The 26,405-nt window shown below is 44.7% G+C and overlaps 1 protein-coding gene across 3 annotated transcripts in view; it reads right to left on the bottom strand.

Annotated features, from left to right (window-relative positions):
• Positions 1-408: 408 nt before the first annotated feature.
• The window catches only part of srek1 (splicing regulatory glutamine/lysine-rich protein 1), an 83,954-nt gene continuing 57,957 nt past the window's right edge, over positions 409-26,405 (bottom strand). For all 3 annotated transcript variants that reach the window (XM_068029429.1, XM_068029430.1, XM_068029431.1), the window contains exons 10-12: positions 10,473-11,291; positions 4,169-4,346; positions 409-1,124 (exon numbers count right to left, since the gene is read on the bottom strand). In XM_068029429.1, coding sequence (XP_067885530.1) covers positions 804-1,124; positions 4,169-4,346; positions 10,473-11,291 — 1,318 coding nt within the window. In that variant the 3' untranslated portion in view covers positions 409-803. The remainder of the gene's footprint in view (positions 1,125-4,168; positions 4,347-10,472; positions 11,292-26,405) is intronic.

Raw genomic sequence — 26,405 nt, 5'->3', positions numbered from 1 at the left:
AATGAATAATGACTTTTTGGTAACATCACTAGGTATTTGATTTGTGTCCCATAAACTAGACAATAAATTAGCAGTGCTGTCAAAGTGAATAAGCCAATCTTTTAATATAATTAGAAAGCCATCCTGGATAAATTGAACAGTGACACTATAATTTCAGTGTAAGTATTGGTACCATTGCAACATTGTGACCTATCACATCATAAACCTCTCCCTCTCTCTGATGCACATACATTGAGAGGTTGATTTCATTTATTTACAAAAGCTTTAAAGTACAAACAGAAAAATACACAGAGAGTGGAATCATCGATTTTATTTCACATGAAAAACTTGCAATCCTCAATAAAATCGTATTCTGTCCAATCATGTATTTTTCTATATTTCAGCTCTCAATATCAATACATCTGCACATGGCCAAGGAGTGTAAGAATTCCAGATGGACAAATGGTTAATAAAATAATCAGAGGGAGTATGACATGGTTCCCTCCATTCATTAACAAAACTATCAAAATAATATACGTACATCTTACAGATTTAACAAAATTCTGTGAAGGCAAATGGGTGTATTGTGTGAGTTTAAAGAAAGTTGTACATATATTTACAGATCCTTCATGACAAAGGCACGACTTTGTCATTTCAGTCTGGGTGACATTACCCATTGTTCCATTCGTTCATTCTATGCTCACTGGTTCATGAATGAACACAGCAATGATTTTCATTACAGATTTCTTCCATTCTGAGTTTTCAAAAATTGAAGCAGTACCCAGTTCTGGAATCCATCAAAGATGTATAATTAGGTTCAGCTGCTAAGGACAGTCTACCTCAGCTAAGGGAACAGACTTGTTCTGCAAGTCATTTAAGTCCATAGATAACGTGTCTGGTTTTGCTTCCATAGATAACGTGTCTGGTTTTGTTTCTGTCGATAACGTGTCTGGTTTTGTTCCATTTTCCTCTTCAGTGATAACTAAAGGGATATCCTCAGACTTGTGTGCTTCTTCCGTATTTTGGTGGATTATGTTATGGTCACCATTTTCTTTAACATTGGCCAAGACTTCACTACTGGTTTCTGTGTTTTCTTTGTTTTTATCACTATTATACTCTTCTTCATTATTGCAGTCTCCTTCCATCTGGAAAAATATTAAATATCAATTAAAGAAACCACAAAAATCACAATTGATAATATTAATCTAAATAAAGTATGTGTGAATACATCATCACAACTTGGCATATAATTAAATATAGACAATACCTTTTAAGTACAAAAGGATAGACATGGGACTAATTGGACAGCTTTCACTATCCACTCAGTCCCATTCCACTGCTGTTACTGGGCTGAATGGCCTCCCTCTATGCTGCAAAAATCCAAAGATGGTTCTAATGCAACCACTGTATGAAGTTGAGTCTCTCTACAAGCCACTCATACATACCCAATGCCTACCACAGAGCAGTAATGGCAATTGCCATTATTGTATGTAAATGAATGTAGACAGGCCCTGTACTAGAACCTCATTGAAGGATCAACTACTGAAGAAGTGGGCCAAGAAGCTATACAACTTGACATGCAGATAACTTAAGTCTTTAAATTCTGCAGCTCCTGTTTTGGTGATGCACTACCATGTAAGCATGCTGTTGGTCAAATCCTGACTTAAAATTTAGGGAAGCAAAATAAAAATTGGCTTCTTAAGGTCAGTAAACATAAGTTGGACTAGGTATTGCTTCGTAATTTTAATGACGCAACCAATCCCTCGATTTTCAAAGAACAGAATCATCGAATTTTCTCCCCAGTTTCCTTGGTTATTGCAGTACCTATGGCAGATGGTCTAACAACAATCCATGCCTACCACTAAGAGGAAGGTGACAGTGCGCTGGAGATGTCAGTCATTTTAGTATTCAGTTCGCCATGGGGAATTACCTGGCCAGTTTGGTTACTAGCATCCATGGTATTAAAAGTAGTTTCATGAATGGAGAAAATTTACTAATAAACCCAGATGCTGCTATCAAATTTAACTGGATAAAAAAAGTCCATAGACCCCAATGTGACAAAACAAAATGGTATGACAACACTGCAACCACAGATTATCCCACTTCCTGCTACTTCTCATAGAAACATACAGCACAGAAACAGGCCCTTCAGCCCACCGTGTCTGCGCTGGCCATCAGGCCGATCTATTCTAATCCCATTTTCCAGCACTTGGCCCGTAGCCTTGTATGCTATGGCGTTTCAAGTGCTCATCTAAATACTTACAATCTTAAATGTTGTGAGGGCTCCTGCCTCTACCACCTCTTCAGGCAGTGTGTTCCAGATTCCAACCACACTCTGGGTGAAAAAAAAATTTCCTCAAATCCCCTCTAAACCTCCTGCCCCTTACCTTAAATCTATGCCCCCTAGTTATTGACACCGCCGCTAAGGGAAAAAGTTTTTTCTTATCTACACCCCTCATAAATTTGTACACCTCAATCATGCCCCCCACCCACCTGGCTCTGCTCCAAGGAAAACAACCCTAGCCTATCCAGTCTCTCTTCATAGCGGAAATACTCCAGCCCAGGCAACTTCCTGGTGAATCTTCTCTGCACCCTCTCCAGTGCAATCACATCCTTCCTATCGTGTGGCAACCAGAACTGTACACAGTATTCCAGCTATGGTCTAACTAGCGGTTTATGCAGCTCCATCATACCTCCCTGCTCTTATATTCTATGCTAATAAAGGCAAGTATCCCATATGCCTTCCTAACCACCTTATCTACCTGTGCTGCTGTCTTCAGCGATCTATGGACACGTATACCAAAGTCCCTCTGTACTTCCTTGGGTCCTACCATCCATTGTATATTCCCTTGCCTTGTTAGTCCTCCCATAATGCATCACCTCGCACTCCTCAGGATTAAGTTCCATTTGACACTGCTCTGCCCATCTTAATCGTCCTGTAATCTAAGGCTTTCCTCCTCACTATTTACAACACCACCAATTTTCATGTTATCTGCGAACTTACTAATCATACCTCCTATATTCACGTTTAAGTCATTAATGTACACGACAAACAGCAAGGGTCCCAGCACCGATCCCTGCGGTACACCATTGGTCACAGCTTCTACTCGCAAAAACAACCCTTGACCATCACCCTCTGCCTCCTGCCACTAAGCCTATTTTGGATCCAATTTGCCAGATGTATTCAAGTGCTATAATTAGAATTATACTTATTTCCTGCAATATACAATTTGAAGCAGTCAGATGGCCTTTTTTATATAAATTATCTAAAACTTAGTTCAGCAAGTCATTTTTAAATTTTCTTAAAGTTACAATTCAAAATAAGCTTCATTACTCAAAGATTTAAAAAAAACTAGCATTTGAATCTAAGACAAACCCATGAGATTCAAAACTGAATACCCTCTTAATATGATGCCCAGTCAGTCCTGGAAAGATGAAAGGCAATTCATGTGACAAAATGAAGTGGTAATGCGCTTTGCAATCGTGTAATAGCTCAAAATAAAAATAAACAAAGATTCAATATTCACATCAGTTGTATAAACGGAATGTCCAATGGGTAGGGCACGTGATTTGTATTCTCAGACCAGCTCTGAAACTGGTAGTTTTACTGCCTCTGGAACTTTTTATGCAAAATTGCAGTATTCAGACAACAAATTGGAGCAAGCGCAACATTTTAATAGAATTACTGTGGAATGCTGCTTTGTGCCAAAGTCAATTGATCTAAAAATGGCTACATCGTGACTGCCTTTGCCACTGGTGAAGAAAGTCACTTAACCCCATTGTGGAGTAAACTGGGTGCTCTTGTATCATTATTTTGCAGATTTGTCCTCCATGAACTCACCCAACAGAAAACTGTCATTTAAAACCTATTTATATCTTAGTGTTATATCTCAAGTCCCAACTATTCAGGATAAGAACAGAAATCTGACTCAGTCTAACAGATCAACCCTGATTCTGATATAGGCTGCATTATATTTTAGGGTTATTTTACAATACAGTATATTGATTATAACCCCCTATATTCATATTCAAGCAAGGGGAATCACATTTAATTCTGCCTGCTAAGTTGTTTTTGATGTAAACCCACAATGTCCATCTATGTTTCTTGAATTCTTTTTAAGTTGCACTTAAAACAATATGTGAGTTACAGTACAGCATTAATTCCAGCAATTTGCTCATTAAATACCACCTTGATATCAGTTTTATCCAGCTTGATTTTGCTGTCTTTGTCCTTGTCTTTCTTCTTCTTGGAAGTAGAATGATCCCGTTTGCTCCTATCTTGGTTCTGGCTGCTTGAATTTTCTCTGTTTTCAACTCTATCCTTGCTGTGTCCTCTTTCTTTGTCTTTTCTTTTCTCTTTCCTACTCCTGACAAAAAAAGGAAAATTATCTATGATCGCATTAACTCTCCATTGGGCAGGGTTTCTGGAATTCTACAGGATAAGAAGGAAGAAATGAACGAACTTGCATTTATATAGCGTCTTTCATGACCTCAGGCCATCCCAAAGCACTCTGTAGTACTTTTCAAGAAGAGTCACTTGTATTATAGGAAATTGTCACAGAACTATTTATTTTCTCCTCTGACTAAAACAGTGTGCCTTTAAGACTGTTTAAAAACAGAGTGCCTTTAAAAATGAAGAGGCACAGTGTGCCAGCTGCACCTGCTACATAGGAAACAGCAGGAGAGTGAGGTCACATGGTGCAATGCTTCAATTTGACTGTGCAGGGTCTGGCTGAAACCAGTTTTGAGACACCAGCGAAGTGTGCTTGCCTTGAAGGAAGAGAATTCTCTCAGCAGAAATTCCACAATGAGCCATAGGCTGTGTTAGTTGCCTAAGAAGGAAAAAAAACCCTTTTGAAGAGAACATTTGTATTGCTGGAGGTGGCAAAATTCCTTTTCTTTACTTCCAACTTAAGAGTCTTTGCTTCAAGATTGACTCTCTTTTCTGGAATTCGCAGTAAAGTTTTGACTGAAATCTACCAATCTTAAAATCCAAACGATAGACCTGTCATTATACTCCATGCTGAAAGAACTGTGTGACGCCTGCTGCAGACAGAGTGCTTTGAAAGCCCATCTATTGAAGGACTGTTTCATTGAATTCGCATGGAGACTCTGAGTGGCATCTGATTGTTCTAATCAGGACACCTCAGCAACCAGGAATGTAACTCACAAAGACTTATAACCCAGTTATTTATTTATTTATTCTTAAGAAACAGCTAATTTTTAACACCATTTTTAAAACCGCTTAACCATTAGTTTTTGAATGTATGTGTGTGAATGGGAAAGTTAGAATAAATAAGTTATAAGGTCTTTAGACATAAATTTACCTTAATAGTGTTTAAGATTTAGTTTATTAATAAATAGTTAATTTGTTGTCTAATGATACCTGGTTTGGTATATGTCATAGAGAGATACAGCACTGAAACAGGCCCTTCGGCCCACTGAGTCCATGCCGACCATCAACCACCCAGTTATACTAATCCTACATTAATCCCATTTTTCCCTCTCACATCCCCACCTTCCCTCAATTCTCCTATGACCTACATACATTGGGGCAATTTTTTTTACAATGGCCAATTTACCTATCAACCCACAATTCTTTGGCACATGGGAGGAAACCAGAGAACCTGGAGGAAACCCACGCGGTCACAGGGAGAACTTGCAAACTCCGCACAGGCAGTACCCAGAACCGAACCCGGGTCGCTGGAGCTGTGAGGCTGCGGTGCTAGCCACTGCGCCGCCGGTTAGGTGGGAAAACTTCAATAATATGCTGCGACCTGTGGAGTGACGGGACTGAGTTGACAGTGCAGTGCTCCTGCCTGGTCGTAACAAAATGCAGCAGCCAATTTGCACACAGCAAGCTCCCACAAACAGAAATGTGTAATAACCAGATAATCTGTTTTAGTAATGAAGGATAAATATTGGCCAGGCCAGAGGAGAACTCCACTACCCCTTAACAAAGAGGGCAGGTGGTTTAGAGGGGATTTAAGGGAAAATGTTTTACCCAGAAGGTGGTTGGAATCTGGAATACACTGCCTGAAGGGGTAGTAGAGGCAGGAACCCTCACAACATTTAAGAAGTATTTAGATGAGCACTTGAAACGCCATATCATACAAGGCTACGGGCCAAATGCTGGAAAATGGGATTAGAATAGATAGGTGCTTGATAGCCAGCATGGACACGATGGGCCTGTTTCTGTGCTGTGTAACTCTATGATTTGATGGCTCTGTATCAATTATCTGTAGGAATTATAGACTTCTCAATAGGATAAATATTTTTAAATTACTGTATAAAAATGCTAAATGGATAGTTTTGTTTAGTCAAGTTTTTTTTAAAAAACTCATTCACGGGACTAGGCCACCATTTATTGCCCATCCCTAACTGCCCTTGAGAAGGTGGTGGTGAACTACCGTCTTGAACCGCTGCAGTCCATGTGAGGTAGGTACACCTACAGTGCTGTACTGAAGGGAGTGCATGTTAAACTGTATAAAAGCAGTTAGTATGAGTACCCATGAGCTGCTTACTGTAATATCACTTCACTTAGCCCAAAGCCAACTGAAAAGCTAATTAGGTAAACAATGGTGTTCTGAATACTAGCAGAGCACAATCTCTCTCAATTTTCGCCTCATTAAACTGTACACATTTCACTTTGCACATTTCAGAACATAATAGGAGCAAGAGTAGATCATTCCGCCCTTCAAACCATTCAGTATGATCATGCCTGACCTTCTACCACAACTCGACCTTCCACCCTATCCCCACATCCTTCAATTTCTTCAGTATTCAAAAATCCATCAATTTCTGACTTGAATATAACTTAGCACCCTTAACATGATAAAACATCCCAAGCTGCCTCACAGGAGCATTATAAAACAAAATAAAGCAAGTTAGAGAGGCAAAGTGGTATAGGGAGGGAATTCAAGAGCTTAGGGCCTGGGCAGCTGACGGCACCAATGGTGCGACCATTAAAACTGAGGATGCTAAAGAGTCCTGAATTAGTTATGCAGACATGTTGGAGGGTTGTGGGGCTGGTAGAGATTAAAGAGATAGGGAGGCGCAAGGCCATGGAGGGATTTGAAAACAATGATGAGAATTTTAAAATCAAGACGTTGCTTGACCAGGAGCCAATTTACGTCAGCAAACACAGGAATGATAGGTGAACGGAACTTGGAGCGAGTTAAGCCACGGGCAGCAGAGTTGAAGGTGACCTCAAGTTTATGGAGGGCAGAATGCGGGTGACCAACAAGGAATGCATTGTAATAGTCAAGTCTAGAGGTAACAAGGGCATGAGGGCTTCAGCAGAAGATGAGCTGAGAAGGGGTGAAGTTGGGCGGTGTGACAGAGGTGGAAATAGGCGGTATTGTTGATGGCACAAATATGTGGTTGAAGATCATCTTGGAGTTAAATATGACACCAAGATTGCAAACAGCCTGTTTTAGTCTTAGACAGTTGCCAGGGAGAGGAATGGAGTTGGTAGTTAGGGAATGGAGTTTGGAGCAGGGCGGAAAACAATGGCTTCAGTCTTCTCAATATTGGAGGAAATTTCTGCTCATCCAGGACTGGATGTCAGATAAACCGTTTGATAATTTAGCAACAGTGGAGGAGTCGAGGGAAATTGTGGTGAGGTAGAGCAGGGTACCGTCAGCGTACACATGAAAACTAACACTGTGTTTTCGAATGATGTCACGGAGGGGCAGCATGTAGATGAAAAATAGGAGGGGCCAAGGATAAATCCTTGAGGGACACCAGAGGTAATGGTGCGGGAACAAGAAGAGAAGCCATTGCAAGTGATACTCTGGATATGATTAGATGGATAAGAATGTAACCAGGTGGACCCAGCTGGACGACCGTGGAGACGGGTTGGAGGAGGATGGTGTGGCCAAGTGTATCAAAGGATGCAGACAGGTCGAGAAGGATAAGGAGGGATAGTTTACCTTTGTCACAGTCACACTGGATGTCACTTGTGAACTTGATAAGAACTGTTTCAGTACTGTGGCAGTGTCGGAAAGCTGATTAGAGGGATTCAAACATGAAGCGCCAGGAAAGTTGGGCACGGATTTGGGAGGCGACAACGTATTTAAGGTCTTTGGAGAACATACGAATTAGGAGCGGGAGTAGGCCACTCGACCCCTCGAGCCTTCTCCGCCATTCAATAAGTTCATGGCTGAACTGATTACTCCACATTTCCACCTACCCCCGATAACCTGCTACCCCCTTGCTTATCAAGAATCTATCTACCTCTGCCTTAAAAATATTCGAAGACTCTGCTTCCACTGCCTTTTGAGGAAGAGAATTCCAAAGACTCACGACCCTCAGAGAAAATATTTTTCCTCATCTTTGTCTTAAATGGGCGACCCCTTATTTTTAAACAGTGACCCCTAGTTAGAGATTCTCCCACAAGGGGAAACATCCTATCCACATCCACCCTGTCAAGACCCCTCAGGATCTTATATGTTTCAATCAAGTCACCTCTTAACTCTTTTAAATTCCAGGTGAGGCTGCAAGGGGTTATAGCCAAATTTAGTGAGTGGACACAAACAAGGCAACTGGAATATATTGTGGGGAACTGTGAAGTTCTGTACTTTGGAAGGAAAAATAGAAAACCAAATATTTTTTACATGGTGAGAGACTGGGAAATGTTGGTATTTAGAGGGACCTCGATTCTTTGAAAAAATTGCATGCCTAAGGATTAATGACAAATACAATTTTGTAGTAGGATACGATCTTGAAGTAGGTTTTTGCTTGTACAAGAAGAGCATATTTCCAACCTCAACTATGCTGCCGGGGGAATCAATGAGTGGAAAGTGCTTTTATACCCAGAGGGAGAAGAAAAACAGCTCTCAAATCACCATACACTACTCCAAAGATGACTGGAAGAAAAAGGGCACTAATTCTACTGCCATCAGCAGGTCTCAGAAGTGTTCTCACCAGACTGTATCACAAAACGTTTGTGGCAGCCTTATCAAATGGAGAGGATAAGCCTCCCTAATTGTCTCTATGGCACAAATCCCCCAATTTTTACTAAAGCCATAAAGGTAAAGAGTCATCTGGATTCTCATGATTTGCTTCTATTTCCCTCAAAATGTTGCAACTGTACGTCAAACTGAGGCTGGAATAAAAAATTGTGAAAAAATTTTAGACTGATGTCTGTGGAAAATTTAAAAGAGAGCTCTATTTTAAAGTTAGGAGTCCTCCCCAAATGGAAGGAACTGTACCAGCAGATGAATAAAATGGTGGCCTGGCACTACACACTGCATTCGTGCTTCGCCATTTTAATTTCTAGGTTTTTCCAGCTGCAAGGCCGAGTCCTGAAGCTGTCAGCAAAAGCAGGCGATACACAAGATCGAGAGCCAGAACAGGCCGAGGTAAGTTAACTTTAACTTTTTTTTTAAGGTTTCCTTGTGGGCCTGAATCAGCAGGACTGTTCTTCCAAGCCCCACAAAGACTCCTTGAGTTTCCCCAAACTCGAACTTCAGTTTCCCTGCCAGCAACCACGATCACCATCGCCTCTCCCTCTTTCCACATACCTTAATGGGGACCGTTTCCTCAGGTCCCCAGAGATGGACAACTGCCATTTCCCACTCCTACCAGCCAGCATGTCATTCCTGTTACTGCTGAGTGGGAGTCAGCATCGTTCATTGTAAATGAGAGTCTGCAGTTAAATGACCCAGGCTGCAAGCTGCTATGTGTCCTCATCAAACAAAGCATGCAACAGCCTACTAATACACTATCTTTAATGTACCAAAGTGTCCCAAAGAATTTCATAGAAAAGGGGAAATAAAAGGGAGTGTAAGAACAGACACAGAGCAACAATGAGAGAACAGTTCGGGAGAAGATGAAAGGTACAGTCAAAGAGGCAGGTTTGAGCAGTCTATTGAAGGTGGGTAAAAGTGCAGGAAGGATGAAAGCCAATGGGAAAAAGTCCAGAGTGCAGGGCTGTGACAGTTCAAGTTTGGACACTGAAGTAAAGCCTGACTACCCGACCCGAACCTAACTAGACCCGACTATGTGTGTCGGGGTCGGGACCAGTCTATATTCCGAGTCCAACATTTGGGCTCGGGTCGGTTCAGGTTGGGTTGGACAATGCTGCTTCCAGGAACTCACGGGTTCGGGCTCACTCATGATTCCCCACAATTCCATCTGTAAGAATAACCTGCTGCCGGAACGGATGTACAGGATCACAAGCATTAACATTTGGACAAGGTAGAGCACAATAACATGTTTGATATCATTAAATTTATTGCGATATTTGGGTCGGGTCCGGCGGGGCGCGATAAAATGTTAAAGGACTCGGGCCCGGGTCAGGTTCGGGTTGGCTGCGGTTGGCTCGGGCCAGGGTCAGGTTTCAATTTTATACTCGAGCAGACCTTTACACGAAAGTGCACTTAGGCTGTTTGATGTTAAAAGCAGTATATAAATGCAAATATTTATATTATGTCGAAAATAAATTATTTTGTTCATTTTGTCATACATAGTGATTTGTTTAAAGTCACCTTCTCGGAGATGGAGATCTGGAAAACCTTCTTTTTGGCGTTCTAGGCCGCCTTCTCGGGGACCGGGACATCCTTCTCGGGGACCGCGACCTCCTTCTCGGCGACCGCGACCTCCTCCTCGGCGACCGCGACCTCCTCCTCGGCGACCGCGACCTCCTCCTCGGCGACCGGGACTTCCTCCTCGGCGACCGGGACTTCCTCCTCGGCGACCGGGACATCCTCCTCGGCGACCGGGACATCCTCCTCGGCGACCGGGACATCCTCCTCGGCGACCGGGACTTCCTCCTCGGCGACCGGGACTTCCTCCTCGGCGACCGGGACATCCTCCTCGGCGACCGGGACATCCTCCTCGGCGACCGGGACATCCTCTTTGGCGACCGGGACTTCCTCTTTGGCGACCGGGACTTCCTCTTCGGCGACCGGGACTTCCTCTTCGGCGATCGGGTCTTCGGCGACCGGGACATCCTTTTCGGCGACCGGGACTTCCTCTTCGGCGACCGGGACTTCCTCTTCGGCGACCGGGACTTCCTCTTCGGCGACCGGGACTTCCTCTTCGGCGACCGGGACTTCCTCTTCGGCGACCGGGACTTCCTCTTCGGTGACCGGGACTTCCGCTTCGGCGACCGGGACTTCCGCTTCGGCGACCGGGACTTCCGCTTCGGCGACCGGGATCTCCTCCTCGGCGACCTGGACCTCCTCCTCGGCGACCGGGACTTCCTCTTCGGCGACCGGGACCTCCTCCTCGGTGAACGGGACCTCCTCCTTGGCGATTTGGATCTTTTTCTTGACAAACTCCTGCTTTTCTTTCGAAATTTTTCTCTGTAAATATAATTAACATAATTTCACATCATGGTCACAACAACTGGTGGAAAGTGACAATGAATAATCCCTGCTCTCACCTTAGTGGCAGTATCACCTCGGCCAGAAGGATGTGGGTTCAAGTCTGACTTCCAGACTTGAGTGCATAAATTAGGCTGAAATTCCAGTGCTTTATTAAAGGAGTGCTGCATTTTCTTTTTAGAAGTACAGTCCTTTAGATGAGACATCTACCCATTAAAAATTCCACAGCACTATCCAAAAAACAAGGGATTCCTTCCTGAACTAACACCGCCAAAATTAAAATAACTGGTCATTCATCCAGTTGCTGTTTTTTATTTCTTACTGTCTCAAATAATCACAACTTCTATTAATATAGCACGTTTAACAAAGGAGACGGTATTTAAAGAGGGCCTTAAATTAGGAGAATTCCAGAGTCTGGGGCCCTGGCAGCTGAAGGTACGGCAGCCAATGGTGGGGTGAAGAGAGGATGTACAAGAGGCCAGAGTCAGAGGAATGAGGAATTTGGGGGTATTGTAAGGTGGAGGTGGTTACAGAGATAGGGAGGTCTGAGGCCATGAAGGGATTTAAACACAAGAATGAGAATTTTAAATTTGAGATATTGGCTGACTGGGCACCCATGAGGATCAGGGAGGTAAAGGAATGATTGGATATGCAGGACTTGGTGCAGGATAGGATACAAGGTGCAGAATTTTGGATGAGCTGAAGTTTACAAGGGGTGGAGGGTGGGAGGCCTGTCAGGAGAGCATTGGAAATTATAGTCTGGAGGTGACAACGACATGCTTTCAGCAGCAAATGGGCTGAGATAGAGGTGGAGGTGGGCGAGATTAATTAAAGTAGAAGTAGACAAGCTTTGTGATCTAGAGGATGTGGCGTTGGAAACTTGGCTCTTGGATGACTAGGACACCAAGGTTGCAAATAGGCTGATTCAGCCCGACACAGCAGTTGGTGAGAGGGATGTAACTGATGGCAAATTTGTGGCGGGGGCTGAAGGCAAAAGCATTAGTCTTTTCAATGTTTAGCTGAAGGAAACTGCAATTCATTCAAGACTGAATATTTCACGTAATTCATTGCAAATTAAGGACTTTGTGAAGTTCCCATGTGAAAGCCGCTATATAAATGCAAATCCAGCTTTCTTGGATAAGTTCTAAAAGTCCAGAAGAAACCAGTAGCCTCAGAGATGCCCAATTTCTGTCCGTCCCAATAGGTAGCACGTGAACTGGGCGAAATTCCAATGCAGTATTTAGGTACTGTTGGCTGCACACCTGACTCATTATGAGATGCAGCGCAATTTTAATGCTCAGCCTGTGATCACGTAAACAGGGGCATGTACTGCACGCTCTGACCACTGCCCACCAGTTTTCAGGTATGATCGAATTTCTAGACCCTCAAGTGCCTTCTGTCTCTTGTACTTGAGTTTTCCTTAAACAGATGTTAAAATGTTGGGAGCATGGACTTCTCTGCAATTGCCATCGAAGCCTGCCTGTGGTCAACAAGCAATTATGCCAATTTATTTCCTTCCCTGAATGGACTTTTTTTGGGAATGCATTGCAATTCTTCTAGTAATTTGGTTGAAAACTGGTGAAAATTGCTCCCAATCAGTGGTTAGTAAAGTTTAAGCCCAAGTCTAACCTTGGAATCCAAGCAGTAACAAGTGCAGTTGATTAATAAATAACTGAGAAAAAAATTGCAGAGGCAAGTGATTTCAAGTGAAATGTAGCCCGAAGAACAGAGTTGGTTGCAAAGCAGTGATACATCAAGTAAATAAATAGCTTAAAAAAAAAGGAAAAAAAATTCTTTTGTAAAAAACCCTCAAATAACTACCTTGTAAGTGACAAGGTTGGTATTACTAAGGTTTTTTAATTAGTGTAATTTAATAATTACTAATTAGAATACTGCTGTGGACAGAGTGAGGCTGTGAGTTGTGTGTGAGGGATTTCACGGACTAGGGGAAAAAGGTGCTCTATGCTGTCTTTTTCTTTTCTGCCTTTTCAGTCGACACGGTACAGGGGAAGAAGCTGACTGGCAAGTAACTGTTAAGTTATTCCATTTATTACGCGAGCAATAATTAGTTTGTAAAGCTAAGTAACGGCAGGGCAGCTCGGCCAAGCAGAATATGCCTCCTGTGGCATGTGGGAAGTCATGGACGTACCATGTGTCCTTGACAAACACATCTGCAGGAAGAACACCGGCTGCAGAAGTTTGAGCTCTGGGTTTCGGAACTCGAGCGGCGGCTAGAGTGACTGTGGCACATGCATGAGGCAGAGAACTACATGGATAGCACGTTTCAGGAGGCAGTCACCTTAAGACAGCACAGGCAGAGAGGGACTGGGTAGCTGCCAGACAGACATGAAGATCAAGGCAGGTAGTGCAGGAGTCCCCGGAGGGCATTCCACTTTCTATGTTCTGAGTACCGATGGGAGAGAGGGTTCCTCTGGAGAGTACAGCAAGGGTCATGACTAGAGCATCATGGGTGGCTCAGCTGTGCAGGGAGGGAGGAGAAAGGACAAGATAGCAATAGTGGTAGGGGATTCTATTGTTAGGGGAACAGTTAGGCATTTCTGTGGTCGCAGACGTGATTCCAGGATGGTATGTTGCCTCCCTGGTGCAAGGGTCATGGATATCACCGAGCGGCTACAAAGCATTCTGGAGGGCGAGGGTGCACAGCCAGAGGTAGTGGTCCACATTGGTACCAATGATATTAGAAGAAAGAGGGATGAGGTCCTGAAGGCTGAGTTCAGGGAGTTAGGAAAGAGATTGGCAAGCAGGACCTCAAAGGTAGTAATCTCCAGATTACTTCCAAGGTCACGTGCCAATGAGAAATAGGAAAATACACCAGATGAATGCATGGCTGGAGAGATGGTGCAGGAGGGAGTGCTTCAGATTTCTGGGGCATTGGGACCGGTTCTGGGGAAATTGGACCCGCACAAGTCTACACCTGAACAGGACTGGGACAAATATCCTTGCAGGAAGGTTTGCTAGTGCTGTTGGGGATGGTTTAAACTAGTTTGGCAGGGGGATGGGAACCTGAGCGCAGTCTTAAATAGGACAATTTCAAGGCAGGGAACAGGAGGCAGAAAATTAGCGAGTGACTCTGAAAGACAGAAGAAGCAAAGGTTAAAAAGTGTGCAGCACAGGAGTTTGGCAGTGTTAAAGGGTATTTATTTAAATGCAAGCAGTATAGTAAATAAAGCCGATGAGCTAAGGGCACAGATAGACATATGACAACATGATATCATTGCTACAATGGAAATTTGTCTTAAAGAGGGGCAAGAATGGCAGCTCAACATCCCTGAATATAGAGTTTTCAGGCAGGATAGAGAGGGGGATAAAAAGGGAGGGGGGTGTAACATTATTAGTTAAGGAATCAATAACAGCTTTGAGGAGGGATTATATGCTAAATGAATCATCAAACGAGGTGAAACGGGTGGAGCTCAGAAATAAAAAAGGGGCAACCAGTACTTGGAGCATACTATAGACCCCCAAATAGTGAGAGGGAGATAGAAGAACAGATATTGAGGCAAATTTCTGAGTGCTAAAACTATAGAGCAATAAGAGTTGGGGATTTCAACTACCCCAATATGAACTGGGATACCAACAGTGTAAAGGGCACAGAGGGGACAAAATTCTTGAAGTGCGTTCAAGAGAACTTTTTTAGCCAGTATGTAACAAGCCCAATGAGAGGGGGCGCAATTCTAGATTTAGTCTTCGGTAATGAAGCTGGGCAAGTGGATGAAGTAACAGTGGGTGACCATTTTGTAGATAATGACCATAATACAGTTAGTTTTAGCATAATCATGGAAAAGGACAAAGATAAAAACAGGAGTAAAAGTTCTAAATTGGGGGAAGGCAAATTTTACGAGACTGAAAAGTGACTTGACAAAAATGGACTGGATACAGCTGCTTGAAAGGCAAACTAGTGGGAGGCATTCAAAAGCAAGTTACTGCAGGCACAGTGTAGGCATGTCCCCACAAAGATAAAGGGTGCTGCCAAATCTAGAGCCCCCTGGTTATCTAGAAGCTTACAGGGTAAGTTAAAGCAGGTCAGAGGCTAGGAATCCTGCGGCGTGTAACTCACCTCCTGACCCCCCCAAAGCCTGTCCACCATCTACAAGGCACAAGTCAGGAGTGTGATGGAATATTCTTCACTTGCCTGGATGGGTGCAGCTCCAACAACACTCAAGAAGCTCGACACCATCCAAGACAAAGCAGCCCGCTTGATTGGCACACCATCCACAAACATTCACTCCCTCCACCACCGACGCACAGTGGCAGCAGCGTGTACCATCTACAAGATGTACTGCAGCAACGCACCAAGGCTCCTTAGACAGCACCTTCCAAACCCTCGACCTCTACCACCTCGAAGGACAAGAGCAGCAGATGCATGGGAACATCACCACCTGCAAGTTCCCGTCCAAGTCACACACCATCCTGACTTGGAACTATATCGTCGTTGCTTCGCTGTCGTTGGGTCAAAATCCTGGAACTCCCTTCCTAACAGCACTGTGGGTGTACCTACCTCACTGGACTGCAGCAGTTCAAGAAGGCAGCTCACCACCACCTTCTCAAGGGCAATTAGGGATGGGCAATAAATGCTGGCATAGCCAGTGACGCCCACTTCCCATGAATGAATAAAAAAAAGAAAGCTTATGACGATCACAAAAATCTTAATACTTTAGAAAGCCTACAGAAGTATAGAACGTGCAGGGGTGAAGTAAAAAACTGAATTAGAAACGCAGAGAGGACATGAAAAATTAGTGGCACGTAAAATCAAGGAAACCCAAAGATGTTTTATCAGTACATTAAGAGCAAGAGGATAACTAAGGAAAGGGTAGGGCCCATCAGAGATGTACAAGGGAACTTATGTGTGAATGCAGAAGATGTGGGCAAGGTTCTTAATGAGTTTCTTTGTCTCTATCTTCACAACGAGAGGGTTGACGCAGACATTGTAGTTCAAGAGGAGGAGTGTGAAATTTTAGATATGATATGCAGAATGAGAGAGGAAGTACTAGAGGGTCTGAAATCCTTGAAAGTGGATAAATTGCCAGGGCCGGATGGATTGCATCCCAGGTTGTTAAAGGAAGCCAGGGAGGACATAGCGGATGTGCTGAGAATCATCTTCAAATCATCACTAGAAATAGGTGAGCCACTAGACGAATGGAGATCTGCGAACATTGCACCATTGTTTAAAAAGGGTGCGAGGGACAGACCAAATAATTATAGGCCGGTCAGTCTGATCTCGGTGGTGGGTAAATTATTAGTATCAATTCTGAGGGACAGGATAAACTGCCACTTAGAAAGGCATGGATTAATCAGGGATAGTCAGCATGGATTTGTTCGGGGAAGGTCAGGTCTTACTAACTTAATTGAGTTTTTTGAGGAAGTAACAAGGAGAATTGATGAGGGTACTACAGTGGATGTGATCTACATGGATTTTAGTAAGGCATTTGACACAGTCCCGCATGGCAGACTGGTCCATAAAATGAAAGCCCATGGGATACAGGGGAATGTGGCAGGTTGGATCCAAAATTGGCTCAGTGACAGGAAACAAGGGTAGTAGTCGACGGATGCTTTTGCGAATGGAAAACTGTTTCTAGTGGCGTTCCACAGGGCTCACTGTTGGGTACTTTGTTGTCTGTGGTATATATTAATGATTTGGACTTAAATGTGGGAGGCATGATTGGGAAATTTGTTGATGGCACAAAAATTGGCCGTGTAGTCGATAGTGAAGAGGATAGCCGTAGACTCCAGAATGATATCAATGGTTCGGTTGAGTGGGTGGAAAAGTGGCAAATGGAATTCAATCCAGAGTGTCGTGGATAGCACTGCAGGCTCAGGCTCCACAGGCAGGAAGGGAATGGGTGACCACCAGGCAGAGGAAGAGGACTAGGCAGACAGTGCAGGAATATCCTGTGGCTATTCCTCGGCAAAACAGATATACTGCTTTGGATACTGTTGGGGGGGGGGGGAATGACCTCTCAGGGGAAAGCAGCAATAGCCCAATTCGCTGCACCACAGTTGGCTTAGATAGGCGTTTCTGTGGCCGCAAATGAGACTCCAGGATGGTATGTTGCCTCCCTGGTGCTAGGGTCAAGCATGTCTCAGAGTGGTTACAGGACATTCTGAAGGGGGAGGGTGAACAGCCAGTGGTGGTGGTACACATTGGTACAAATGACGTAGGTAAAAAAAGGATGAGGTCCTAAAAGCAGAATTTCGGGAGTTAGGAAGTAAGTTGAAAAGTAGGACCTCAAAGGTAGTGATCTCAGGATTACTACCAGTGCCACGTGCTAGTCAGAGTAGAAATAGCACGATATATCGGATGAATACGTGGCTGAAGAGATGGTGTGAGGGGGGGATCAAAGACAAAAACAAAAGACAGTAAGGGGAATAAGAAAAGTGATAGGCACAGAAGTCAAGGGCCAGAATCAAACAGAGCCACAGTGAAAAATAGCGGGAAGGGGACAAGTAATGTTAAAAAGACAAGCCTTAAGGCTTTGTGCCGTAACACGTGGACCATTCACAATAAAGTAGATGAATTAATTGCGCAAATAGATGTAAGCAAGTATGATATAGTCGGGATTACAGAGACATGGCTGCAGGGTGATTAGAGATGAGAAATGAACATCCAGGGGTATTCAGTATTTAGGAAGGACAGACAAAAAGCAAAAGGCGGTGGAGTTGCATTGCTGGTTAAAGAGGAAATTAACGCAATAGCGAGGAAGGATATTAGCTCTGACGATGTGGAATCTGTATGGGTAGAACTGAGAAACACTATGGGGCAAAAAACATTAGTGAGGGTTGTATATAGACCCCCAAACAGTAGTGCTGATGTTGGGAACGGCGTTAAACAGGTAATTAGAGACGCATGCGATAAAGGAACATCTGTTATTATGGGTGAATTTAATATGCATATAGATTGGGCAAATCAAATTCGTCACAATACCGTTGAGGAACCAACTACAGAACAGGCCATCCTAGATTGGGTATTGTGTAATGAGAGAGGAATAATTGACAATCTAGTTGTGCAAGACCCCTTGGGGATGTGTGACCATAATATGATAGAATTCTTCATCAAGATGGAGAGTGACGTAGTTGATTCTGAGACTAGGGTCCTGAATCTTAATAAAGGAAACTACGAAGGTATGAGGCGCGAGTTGGCTATGATGGATTGGGAAATGTTACTTAAAGGGATGACGGTGGATAAGCAACGGCAAACATTCAAAGAGCGCATGGATGAACTACAACAATAGTTTATCCCTGTCTGGCGCAAAAGTAAAACGGGAAAGGTAGCCAAACCATGGCTTACAAGGGAAATTAGAGACAGCATTAGATCCAAGGAAGAAGCATATAAATTCGCCAGAAAAAACAACAGACTGAGGATTGGGAGCAGTTTAGAATTCAGCAAAGGAGGACCAAGGGATTGATTAAGAAGGGGAAAACAGACTATGAGCGTACGCTTGCGGGCAACATAAAAACTGACTGTAAAAGTTTCTATAGGTATGTGAAGAGAAAAAGATTGGTGAAGACAAATGTAGGGTTCTGTCTTCACAAAGGAGGACACAAATATCATACCAGAAATGTTGGGGAACACAGGGTTTAGTGAGAGGGAGGAACTGAAGGAAATCAGTATTAGTAGAGGAATGGTGTTGGGGAAATTGATGGGATTGAAGGCCGATAAATCCCCAGGGCCTGATAATATACATCCCAGAGTACTTAAGGAAGTGGCCCTAGAAATAGTGGATGCATTAGTGGTCATCTTCCAAGATTATATAGACTCTGGAACAGTTCTGACAGATTGGAGGGTAGGTAATGTAACCCCACTATTTAAAAAGGGAGGTAGAGAGAAAACAGAATTATAGGCCAGTCACGGTGACGTCGGTAGTGGGAAAAATTCTAGAGTCCATTATAAAAGCAGAGCACTTGGAGAACGGTGGTAAAATCGGACAGAGTCAGCATGGATTTACGAAAGGGAAATCATGCTTGACAAATCTACTAGAATTCTTCGAGGATGTAACTAGTAGAGTTGATGAGGGGCAGCCAGTGGATGTGGTTTATTTGGAATTTCAGAAGGCTTTCAACAAAGTCCCACATAAGGGATTAGCATGTAAAATTAAAGCGCATGGGATTGGGGGTAGGGTATTGCGATGGAAAGAAAACTGGTTGGCAGACAGGAAACAAAGAGTAGGAATAAACGGGTCTTTTTCCGAATGGCAGGCAGTGACCAGTGGGGTACCGCAGGGTTGGGTGCTCGGACCCCAGCTATTCACAATACATACTAATGATTTAGATGAGGGGACTAAATGTAATATCTTCAAATTTGCAGATGACACAAAACTGGGTGGGAGGGTGAGTTATGAGGAGGATGCAGAGATGCTTCAGGGTGATTTGGACAAGTTAAATGAGTGGGCAAATGCATGGCAGATGCAGTATAATGTGGATAAATGTGAGGTTATCTACTTTGGCAGCAAAAACAGGAAGGCAGATTATTATCTGAACAGCTATAAACTGAGAGAGGGGAATATGCAACGAGACCTGGGTGTTCTCGTGCACCAGTCGCTGAAGGTAAGCATGCAGGTACAACAGGCAGTAAAAAAGGCAAATGGTATGTTGGCCTTCATAGTGAGAAGATTCGAGTACAAGAGCAGGATGTCTTGCTGCAATTATACAGGGCCTTGATGAGGCCACACCTGGAATATTGTGTGCAGTTTTGGTCTCCTTATCTGAGGAAGGATGTTCTTGCTATAGAGGGAGTGCAGCAAAGGTTTACCAGACTGATTCCTGGGATGGCAGGATTGATGTATGAGGAGAGATTGAGTCGGTTAGGATTATATTCGCTGGAGTTCAGAAGAGTGAGGGGGGGATCTTATAAAAACCTATAAAATTCTAACAGGACTTGACAAGGTAGATGCAGGAAGGATGTTCCCGATGGTGGGGGAGTCCAGAACCAGGGGTCATATTCTAAGGATACGGGGCAGGACAGGTAGATAGAGTGGTGAAGGCGGCATATGGAATGCTTTCCTTCATTGGCCAAGGTGCAGAATACAAAAGCAGAGATGTAATGCTGGAACTGACGGGGAGGTGGTGGCGTAGTGGTATTGTCACTGGATTAGTAGCTCAGAAACCCAGGGTATTGCTCTGGGGACATGTGTTCAAATCCCACCACAACAGAAGGTGGAATTTGAATTCAATTAATAAATCTGGAATTAAAAAGCTAGTCCAATGACGGCCATGAAACCATTGTCGATTGTTGTAAAAACCCATCTGGTTCACTAATGTCCTTGAGGGAAGGAAATCTGCTGTCCTTACCTGGTCTGGCCTACATGTGACTCGAGACCCACAGCAATGTGGTGACTCTTACATGCCCTCTGAAATGGCCTAGCAAGCCACTCAGTTGTATCTAACCACTACGAAGTCAATAAAAAGGAATGAAACTGGACGGACCACCCGGCATTGACCTAGGCACCGGAAACGACAACGGCAAACCCAGCCCTGTTGACCCTGCAAAGTCCTCCTTACTAACATCTGGGGGCTTGTGCCAGAGTTGGGAGAGCTGTCCCACAGACTGGTCAAGCAACAGCCTGACATAGTCATAATCACGGAATCATACCTGACAATGTCCCAGACACTGCCATCACCATCCCCAGGTATGTCCTGTCCCACCGGCAGGACAGACCCAGAAGTGGTGGCAGCACAGTGGTATACAATTGGGAGGGAGTTACCCTGGGAGTTCTCAATATCGAGTCCGGACCCCATGAGGTTTCATGGCATCAGGTCAAACATGGACGAGGAAACCTCCTGCTGATTACCACCTACCGCCCTCCCTCAGCTGATGAGTCAGTACTCCTCCATGTTGAATAGCACTTGGAGGAAGCACTGAAGGTGGCAAGGGCACAGAATGTACTCTGGGTGGGGGACATCAATGTCCATCACCAAGAGTGACTCAGTAGCACCACTACTGACCGAGCTGGCCGAGTCCTAAAGGACATAGCGCTAGACTGGGTCTGTGGCAGGTGGTGAGGGAACCAACAAGAGGGAAAAACATACTTGACCTCATCCTCACCAATCTGCCTGCCAAAGATGCATCTGTCCATGGCAGTATTGGTAGGAGTGACCACCGCACAACCCTTGTGGAGATGAAGTCCCACCTTCACACTGAGGATACCCTCCATCATGTTGTGTGGCACTACCATCGTGGTAAATGGGATAGATTGCGAACAGATCAAGCAATGCAAAACTGGGCATCCATGAGGCGCTGTGGGCCATCAGCAGCAGCAGAATTGTACTCAACCACAATCTGTAACCTCATGGCCCAATATATCCCCCACTCTACCATTACTATCAAGCCAGGAGACCAACCCTGGTTCAATGAAGAGTGCAGGAGGGCATGCCAGGAGCAGCACCAGGCATACCTCAAAATGAGGTGTCAACCTGGTGAAGCTACAACACAGGACTATCTGCGTGAAAAACTGCAGAAGCAGCATGCGATAGACTGAGCTAAGCGATCCCATAACCAACGCATCAGATCTAAGCTCTGCAGTCCTGCCATGGATGGTGGTGGACAATTAAACAACTAACTGGAGGAGGTGGCTCCACAAATATCCCCATACTCAATGATGGGGGAGCCCAGCACATCAGTGCGAAAGATAAGGCTGAAGAATTTGCAACAATCTTCAGCCAGAAGTGCCAAGTTGATGATCCATCTCAACCTCCTCCTGAAGTCCCCAGCATCACAGATGCCAGACTTCAGCCAATTCAATTCACTCCGCGTGATATTAAGAAACGACTGAAGGCACTGGATACTGCAAAGGCTATGGGCCCTGACGATCTGTGCTCCAGAACTTGTCGTGCCCCTAGCCAAGCTGTTCCAGTACAGCTACAACACTGGCATCTACCCTGCAATGTGGAAAATTGCCCAGGTATGTCCTGTACACAAAAAGCAGGACAAGTCAAAGCCAACCAATTACCACCCCATCAGCCTACTCTCAATCATCAGTAAAATGATGGAAGGTGTCATCAACAGTTCCATCAAACAGCACTTGTTTAGCAATAACCTGCTCAGTGACGCTCAGTTTGGGTTCCGCCAGGGCCACTCAGCTCCTGACCTCATTACAGCCTTGGTTCAAACATGGACAAAAGAGCTGAACTCGAGGTGAGGTGAGAGTGACTGCCCTTGACATCAAGGCAGCATTTGACCGAGTATGGCATCAAGGAGCACTAGCAAAACTGAAGTCAATGGGAACCAGGGGGAAAACTCTCCACTGGTTGGAGCCATACCTAGCGCAAAGGAAGGTGGTTGTGGTTGTTGGAGGTCAATCATCTGAGCTCCAGGACATCACTGCAGGAGTTCCTCTGGGTAATGTCCTAGGCCCAATCATCTTCAGCTGCTTCATCAATGACCTTCCTTCAATCATAAGGTTAGAAGTGGGAATGTTCGCTGATGATTGCACAATGTTCAGCACCATTTGCAACTCCTCAGATACTGAAGCAGTCCATGTAGAAATGCAGCAGATTCTGGACAATATCCAGGCTTGGGCTGGTAAGTGGCAAGTAACATTCGCGCCACACAAGTGCCAGGCAATGACCATCTCCAACAAGAGAGAATCTAACCATCTTCCCTCGACATTCAATGGCATTACCATTGCTGAATCCCCCACTAACAACATCCTAGGGGCTACTGTTGACCAGAAACTGAACTGGAGTAGCAATATAAATACCGTGGCTACAAGAGGAGGTCAGAGGCTAGGAGTCCTGGGGCGAGTAACTCACCTCCTGACTCCCCAAAGCCTGCCCATCACCTACAAGGCACAACTCAGGAATGTGATTCACTTGCCTGGATGGGTGCAGCTCCACCAACACTCAAGAAGCTCGACACCATCCAGGACGAAGCAGCCCCTTGATTGGCACACCATCCACAAACATTCACTCCCTCCACCACCGACGCACAGTGGCAGCAGTGTGTACCATCTACAAGATGCACTGCAGCAATGCACCAAGGCGCCTCAGGCAGCACCTTCCAAACCCGCGACCTTTACCAACTAGAAGGACAAGGGCAGCAAATGCATGGGAACACCACCACCTGCAAGTTCCCCTCCAAGTCACACACCATCCTGACTTGGAACTATATCGCCGTTCCTTCACTGTCGCTGGGTCAAAATCCTGGAACTCCCTAACAGCACTGTGGGTGTACCTACCCCACATGGACTGCAGCGGTTCAAGAAGGTAGCTCACCACCAACTTCTCAAGAGCAATTAGGGATGGGCAATAAATGCTGGCCTGGCCAGCAACGCCCACAGCCCACAAATGAATAATAAAAAACTGTATAAAATGCTGGTTAGGCCACAGCTGGAGTACTGCGTACAGTTCTGGTCACCACATTACAGGAAGGATATAATTGCTCTGCAGAGAGTACTGAGGAAATTTACATGAATGTTGCCAGGGCTTGAAAGTTGAAGTTGTTTTCCTTCGAACAGAGGAGGCTGAGGGGTGACTTAATTGAGGTGTACAAAATTATGAGGGGGCTAGAGTAGACAGGAAGGACCTATTTCCCCTAGGGAGAGGTCAATTACCAGGGGGCACAGATTTAAGGTGATTAGTAGAAGGATTAGAAAGGATATGAGGAACAACTTTTTCACCCAGAGGGTGGTGGGTGTCTGGAATTTACTGCCAGGAACGATGATTAGGGCAGAAACCCTCAATTCTTTTAAAAAGTAGCTGGACATGCACCTGAAGTGCTATAATCTGCAAGGCTATGGACCAGGTGCTGGAAGGTGGGATTAGATTGAGCAGCTAGTTTTTTCAGCTGACACAGACACGACAGGCTGACTGGCCTCCTTCTGTGCCGTAATTTTTCTATGGTTCTAAGTCAAGTGACAGGTATGTAACTAATCATATAAGTCCCTGTTCCAGCTCTTTGGAGGGGAGTTCCAATTAGTTCCACACCCCTGCTCTTCTCCCAGAGCTCTTCAAATTTTTCCTCTTCAATTTTTTATCCAATTCCCTTTTGAAGGCTGTAAGTGAACCTGCTTCCACCACCCTTTCAGGCAGTCCATTCCATGTCACAACAATTTGCTGCATAAAGACATTTCCACATGTTGCCTCTGATTCTTTTGCCAACTACCTTAAATCTGTGTCCTCTAGTTACTGACCCTTCAGCTACTGGATACAGTTTCTCCTTATTTACTCTATCAAAACCATTCTTCTCTGCTGTAAGGAAAAGAGCCCCAGCATCCCCAGTCTTTCCAAAAAACTGAAGTCCCTCATTGATGGTACTATTTGAGTAAATTGCTTCTCCACCCTCTCTAAGGCCATGACATCATTCCTAATGACTGGTGCTCAGAATTGGACACAGAACTCCAGCGAGGGCTGAAGCATTACTTTTATAAAGGTTTTGCATAATTTCCTTGCTTTTGTACTCTATGGCTGGAATTTTACACCCCTCCCACCAAGCCAGGAGTGGGCGTAAGATCTGATGGGATAGCGGGGACGCAGCGCTTGTCGCCTCCTCGACCCCGCTACTATTTCACCAGTCGTGAGGGAGTGGCAGGCGACCCACCCGCAGCCCAATTGAGGCCCATAAGTGGCCAATTAAGGGCCTCTTCCCACTGCTGCTGGTATTTTACCAGTGGCAGATGGGTACCTCAGCACCTGAGGAGGCTGCTTAGTAATACCTGGAGGCCTCCTTGCGGGCTGAGAGGGGGAATGGCCCCTCCTGATCGGGCACCCCTCCAGCAGCATAGGACTTTCCTGCTGAAACAATCCCCCTTGCCCTGCACTCTGATCCCCTCCCCAGCCCTCACCTGGACCTAACTGATTGTCCCCAGCACGGCCCGACCTCCACTTATCTTTTCCAAGGCCGACGCCCATGTTCCTCTTCTGACTGTGTGCAGTCCCAGCACTGCCCACTGCTCCTGGTGGTGCTGCTTGGACTGAAGAGCTGCTGGCCCTCTGATTGGCCAGCAGCTCTTGGAGGCGGGACTTCTGCCTCAAAGGGCAGGAAGCCCTAACTGCAGTCAATTAAGGGCCTGAGTCACACAAAACAGCAACGTGGCTTGCAGGCCCGGCGGAGGCAGATTCACCTCCAGCTTTCCAGCCAGTGGGCGAGGCACTGCCTCATTCTTAAATTTGGGCCTATGCTTCCAGTTATAAAGCTCAGGTTCCCTTATGCATTTTTAACAGCCTTCTTAACTTTTTTAAAAATTCATTCATGGGATGCGAGTTTCCCTGGCAATATTACCAAAACCTAATTGCCCTCCAGAAGGTGGCAAGCCACCTTCCTGGACCTGTAGTCCATGTGGAAGGACGTTCCAGGATTTTGAGCCAGCGACAGTGAAGAAACGGTGATATATTTCCAAGTCAGGATGCTAAATGACTTGGAGGGCAGCTTGCAGGTGGTGGTGTTCACATGTGTCAATTACCCTTGATCTTCTAGGTAGTAGAAGTCGTGGGTTTGGAAGGTGCTGTCATAAAGAGCAGAGGTCCTAATACCGCTCCCTGGAGAAAACCACTCTATACGTTCTTTCAGTCTGGGAAAAAAAAACATTCACCACTACTCACTGCTTTCTTTTCCTGAGCCAATTTTGCATGCTACTTTTGCTGTCCCTTTTACCCCACGGGCTTCAATTTGCTAACAAGTTTATTATGTGGTACTTTATCAAATACCTTTTTGGAAATACAGACATTAACCGCACTAGCCTCAACTACCTTCTCTGTTACTTCCTCAAAGAAATCAATCAAGCTAATCAAAAACAATTTGCCTTAAACAAATCTGTGCTAACTTTCATTTATTTATGCACAATTTGTCTTGTATTACTGTCTCTAAAGAAGTTTCCTCACCCCTCTTTTGATCAGGGGTATAACATGTGCAAACCTCCAGTCTCTAACATTACTCCCATATCTCGTTAGAACTGGAAGACTGTGGCTAGAGCCTTTGCAATTTCCACCTTTACTATGCAAGTAGGATGCATCCCATCTGGACTGGGTGATTTTTCTATTTTGAGTACTGCCAACCCTTTAAGCACCTCCTCTTTATCCTATCCAATATCTCAAAACAGACCTCAAGCAGTGTCAAGTGAACTTGAATGTGAAAAATCACCTATG

The sequence above is a fragment of the Heterodontus francisci genome, chromosome 4 (genome assembly GCF_036365525.1).
Source record: "Heterodontus francisci isolate sHetFra1 chromosome 4, sHetFra1.hap1, whole genome shotgun sequence".
In the NCBI taxonomy this organism is placed as follows: domain Eukaryota; kingdom Metazoa; phylum Chordata; class Chondrichthyes; order Heterodontiformes; family Heterodontidae; genus Heterodontus; species Heterodontus francisci.
Note: the sequence above shows the minus strand (reverse complement) of the source record. Positions and strands in the feature narration are given on the sequence as shown.